Source organism: Chanos chanos, chromosome 3 (genome assembly GCF_902362185.1).
Source record: "Chanos chanos chromosome 3, fChaCha1.1, whole genome shotgun sequence".
Classification (NCBI taxonomy): Eukaryota; Metazoa; Chordata; class Actinopteri; order Gonorynchiformes; family Chanidae; genus Chanos; species Chanos chanos.
The window spans coordinates 11530001-11535716 of NC_044497.1; the positions used below are offsets into that span (position 1 = coordinate 11530001).

Sequence of the window (5716 nt, forward strand, 5' to 3'; positions counted from 1 at the left end):
CTTTCCGCATTTTCTATCTCATCCTCTCCTTCACAGCTTCTCTTGTAAACATCTGCAGAGAAAGCTACACTCTATCTGAGTCCTCCACAGCTGAGAGAGAGAGCAACAGCTAAGAAGCTAAAGTTAGAACTGAACTCCTGCTACCCTCTGAGGGGGGAAGGATATGAGAGTGAAAGAGATCCTGTTGTGAAGCTGAGAGTTTGAAAAGCGCATTGTGGAACATATGATTGCCCATTACAGACAGATGAGGATATTGTTTAAACTGTCGATCTGGTCTCTCTTTGAAGGCATTTTGTATTAAGAATACTTAGGACACTGACTTATCAGATATAATGCCCGCCGTGCCGCGTCGTGCAGCTTTTGAGTCCGGATACAAATGAGGTAATCATTCCCGATCTGCCTAGATACAGAGGAGGAGAAACCAGGGCCTCTTGCCTATTGAAAACCCCACACAATACTGAACACTTAACCCTATCCTGCCAGCGACTCGGAGACTTAATCTGGTGCTTAGTGACAATGTGTATGAAAATACACAATCAAGCAATTTTTTTATGGTTGCGCATGTCCACGAGAATGCTTACATTTCTGAGGTTTTCATTTCTGAGGACATGTACGTTTATGGGGTTCCTTGAACTTAATGAGAGAGTTTGAGTCTGGCAGGGTGGGGGGTGGGGGTGGGGGGGCTGATAGTGCGTGATAGTGACATTCCAGCTGATCGAAAAACAAATCTGCACCTCCCTACTGGAAAAGCAAACGGTGTCATAAACTGGTAAACAAAGTCACGAAAAGTTCTCAACGTTCCCCTATGAACCTTGTGTAGACAAGATTCCAAAGTCCATCAATTAAAAAAGTGAGTGAGGAAAACGCAGCTGTGCTTCCTCCCCTCCCCTCCCCTCCCAATCTCCAGTCTGAACACAAAAACAACCAGCGCATGTGGAACAGGCAGGATCGGGTCAATGAGAGAATGTTTCGAAACTCAGGTGTTTACGTGTTATGTAGACAGAGATGGTGGAATGTGCACGGGCAAGCGTCTGACGTGCCGTGTCCTATTCGTCACTGACAGAGCTCAGAGCTAAGTAATCGCTGTGTCTCTCTTCTCTACTGCTCAGGTGACTGGACAAACATCTTAAAGGTCCTGGAATTCAGGAGCCCTTCACTCTCGACAGCAATATCTTCAGAAGAGAGACGACTTTCATGCTCTACAGTCTGTGCCCCCCCCCCGTCCCCCCCGTCCCCCCTGTCCCCCTTCCCCTTAGATCTCTCTGGATTAGTTTAGTCTTGTCCCTGCATACCTATGGAGAACCCATTTTACCCAAGTTCTCTTCTCACAAAATTGGCAACAAGCCTCGTTTCGTATCAAACAAAAAAAAAAAAAATGCAAGCCACATCAAAATGACCTCTAAACTAACAAGCGAACGCCCCCCCCTGTTTGCTTTCATGCACCAGAGGAATAGCGATTAATCCGATAAAGATTATAATAACAGTCAAGCCCTTTGATACTGTCCCACATGAGTGATGAAATACAATGAGACAAACAGAAAAGTTCTCCCACTGTCCCTGTCTGTCAGCGACAGTTGGTGGAGGAGAGGGGGAACCAGGAGCAAACTGCAGAATCTGCTAATTCAGCCAACCCAAGACAAGGGGACAACAGTCAGCTCTGAGAAAACAAAGTAGCTTATTCTCTTAAGCCTAAAAGCATCGTAGAAAGTCGTGTGAAAATAAATGTTAATTGTATCATGTTATTCAAGAGGCTGTGTAATTTGGCTTTTGGTTTTATTATTTTTTTTTCATTGGACTTATCATTGGAAGAACTGAGTCCTCACTTTGTTTAGCTGTATTTCATGCCAAAAAAAAAAAGTTGGTGAAGCAATTTTTATGTTAGATCAGATAAGCTCAAGATAATTGCTTAAAAGTATTGAAAAAAGACTTGATTGACAGGTTTACCTGCGTGGGCGGGTTCTAGGTGACATCATCTCATTGCCCAGCACATGGTATCGTCGAGCCTCATGCAGCAGCTGGTAACATTCAGGCGCATTCTGGATCAGTTGGTCTCCCTCCACCGTCTGTACAAAATAATTGGGGTGCAGCAGGGGCAAGCGAACGTGGTTCAGCAGGTCCCTCAGTATGGATCTGCGATGTTCCACGTCATGGTAAACCCACCGCATCACTGCCTCAAACACCATCTCCTCTTTCCCAATCACCAGCTCATCACTGGCAATATATTCCTCCAGCTCATCTGGACGTAGGTCCAGGAACTCCTCGTGCTGAGCTACGTCAGCGAAGCTCTGCAGGGCGTAGGTGCGGCAACGGCTGGCCAGCTGCTTGAGTGAATGGGCGTCCGCAAAGCGCTGGATGCCCAGGCAGTTGCAGGGGTCCAGCTGGTCTTCCAGGAACTTGGCGCAAGCGTCACGTAACGTGCTGATCTGGAAGAGGCTGGAAGTCTCGAAGAGGAACTGTACGTTTTCGGTCGTGATGCGGACGCGACCCGTGTAGACGTATTGCAGGAAGGTGTCCATTGCTTCGGCGCGAATGCCGTTGATCTCCACCAGCATCTCGCGGCTCTCCCGGTGATCGTTGCAGAACATGGCGCGGAAGTAGCTGCTGCAAGCCGACAGCACGGCGCGATGGCATGGGAACTCGCGGCCTTCCACGCTGATCACCACGTCCGTGAAAAGACGACCGTCACGGAACTCGTTGAACATCTGCAAAATGCTCTCGGAGTGGCAGGGACCAGAGGAGAAGTCAAACACATCATGGCTGGTCAGGGACTTGGGGTCCATTTCCAGAACCTTCCGTTTGACAGCTGGAGACTCACGGACTCCAGAGTCCTCCCGGTTAAGCCGTCTGCCCAAAATCAATACCATGGCTATCTATCAGGCCCAGGGCCCCTTTTCAGTAGAATGAAAAGAGATGATGTCTCTGTTCATGTCAAGAGAAGATAGACACCAATGTCAATGTCAGTGTGGGTCATTAGTCTGAGGAAGACAAACTATAATTAAACAGTAGTGTTTCTCTCAACCATAGCCAATGCAACATTCAAAGTCCTCCATTTCAAGATACTAAAATGTTTACATTTCCTGCTTGGACAGTAATGGCACGGTAACCATTGGAGCAAGCACACACACAAACAGAAATGCACACACATGCACACGCACACACAAGTTTGTTCTGATATCCTAGTGGGGACTTCCCATTGACTCCCATTATCCTGTAACTAAAGAATATCAACCTATCCCTAACCCTAACCCTAATCCTAACCCTAACCTTAACCAAAGAAATGTTTTGACACTTTTTGTTTCATCAGTAACAATATAGTTTAGAAAAATATTTTTCTCCTAGTGGGGACCAGCATTTAGTACCCACCAGGCAATTTTTGTGAGATTATGCTATCTGAGGACTTTTGATCCCCCCCCCCCCCCCCACACACACACACATACACACATTCACATTCACACTCACACATTTACACATACACACAAATACAGAGATTTTGGAATTCAAGAATCAGTCATATCATAATTGTACAGGTGCCACAAAGAGAAAAAGCAAGGGTATTTATTCTGTCATCTATGAGCATCTGCCAACACATCAAAAATATACAAAAATATGAGTACAGGTGAGGTATTTCATATTGTTCTTAAAATCTATATCCTTCCATTACTCTCAGAATATACATGCACATCTAGAAATGTACACCTGTATATCACATGTGTATGTTGTATCCACTCATGAACATGTTAGCACCTGCAGACACCTACAGGCCACACAAGGGCCTTTGAAAATGTTGCCGCCAAATTTTTGAAAGAAAATGATGCAACGGTCTGAAGCAAGACCTTGGACAAACTTGAGTGAAGAGCCAATGGTATAACAGATCATACAATAAAGCTTCAAAAAACACACAATATTTCAGCTCATTTTGAAACCTATCTGTAGAGAGTTCTAAAACAAATGTAAGATTTCAGCAGAATTTACACTATAAGCATCACGGTAGCTGTACTTGGTTAAATCCTGGAGACACACTACATATTACAACAGTTCAGTCCATAAGTACACACAACAAAGCAGGGGCACATCTGATAAACCTATAAACTAAAAATGAACTGAACCCCAATATGAAACGAACCATTTTGTCTGGACCACGTGTGTTGATCTACATTTCCAATGAATCCGGTACTGTTTTTTCTAATAGTCTGCCCCCTAGTGTTAACTTCAACTTTGTGCAAAAAGATCAAAACAAAAGATTGTCCAAAAATCTTGCTTGACAGCAAAGCATGAGGAACCGGTACTAGCAAAATTCACTCCTTATGGGGCACCCATAGGGTCTGTACTGATAAAACAGATACAGTCACAGGATACTCTTGCATTTTAATGATTCAAACTGACCACATTAATGAGCTCGCAAAGAACTGCGACAAAGAACAAATCTTATAGAGACGTCCAAATTTGGGCAGAGATTGTAAAAATAAATAAATAAATCAGAAAGACACTGTCAAAAACTACACAGTTCACAAGCGCTACGTGGTGTATGTCACGGTAAAGTAATGATATTCCTTAGTAAGAAAAGTTATCAGAATAGTTGTCTTGTAAGGCCTGGACGAAATACGTTACTGTTTTAATAAACAGTTAAACGGCTGAAAAGCAGAGAATAAAACAGATTAAATTTCAAAGCTTACAAAGTAATGCAACACTAGTTAAAAATCTTGACCTTACCGTTTCAAAACTTTGAAAACGAGAGTTTTAGTAGTTGTATACTGGCTAAAAAATAATAAGACGTTAAAAAAAACAGTAAAATAGGACGTGAGACCAATCGCTCTAACAATGACTTCTCGATTACGGCACTTCTTCCTCGAGCTCACAAACCTTCTGTACAACTATCCATTTGCTATAACCTCATCCCTGTCACTGCGCAGAACCACAAAGAACTGTAAAAAACGGTTCGCAGTGCAGCACTATAGGGCCATAGCCACATCCTCGACGCATGACGTAACTTTCAGCTGCAGAGCTGCAGTTTCTGGGAGTTGTATTACAAAACCTTTGTAAAGGCCTTGTGATGTACTGTGAATGTACATTATGAACTACAATCCCCAAGTCTCCCTGTGGGCGCCACATGGCTATTACTTGTTTGCAAACAATACTGGCAATTCAGACTTGGGCTGAGCTGACGCGCTTGTTTTGCAGGTATACATGGTGTTTTTATTTTCTGTATATTGCAGCTGATATACAATATCGTTTCGATTCGATAGTTATTCTACTTCACCGGTAACATACGGTCATACGAAATATAATTCTTGTTAATGCACTCTCTAGCCTACCTTAATGTCTCTTAATCGAACCCCTTAAAGAAGTTTTCCTTTAATTCAAGAACTTCCGTCTTTCTTCCTTTCTCTCTTAAGCCCTAAGGGTACTACTGAGAAACGCTCGTTAAAAACAAAATTCATCCGAAAAGCAGGTAAACGTCCTGTCCTCTCCTTGCTTTGAGGCCCGAGGGCTCAATGCTTCACTTGTGACGCACGCAGATGTGATTCAAAATCTGTATTCTCTATAATGACTTATCTCAGATTTCAGTTAAAATGTCTGAGCCTAATTTTCTTTTTTTTCTACCACCGAATTAATGTGTAATTACAAAGTAATTCCGTCGTTATAATCATTTACTGCTAAGAAAAATTTAACTTGCTCTCCTCTGCTAATGACAAACACTTGCTCTGGATCAGATTCG

General features: G+C 43.2%; 1 protein-coding gene across 1 annotated transcript in view; it reads right to left on the reverse strand.

Moving 5' to 3' along the window:
• Positions 1-2887, reverse strand: part of klhl24b (kelch-like family member 24b) — a 12791-nt gene extending 9904 nt beyond the window's left edge. Inside the window, exon 1 of the mRNA XM_030768977.1 lies at positions 1945-2887. Coding sequence (XP_030624837.1) covers positions 1945-2864 — 920 coding nt within the window. The 5' untranslated portion in view covers positions 2865-2887. The remainder of the gene's footprint in view (positions 1-1944) is intronic.
• Between the last annotated feature and the right edge of the window lie 2829 nt (positions 2888-5716).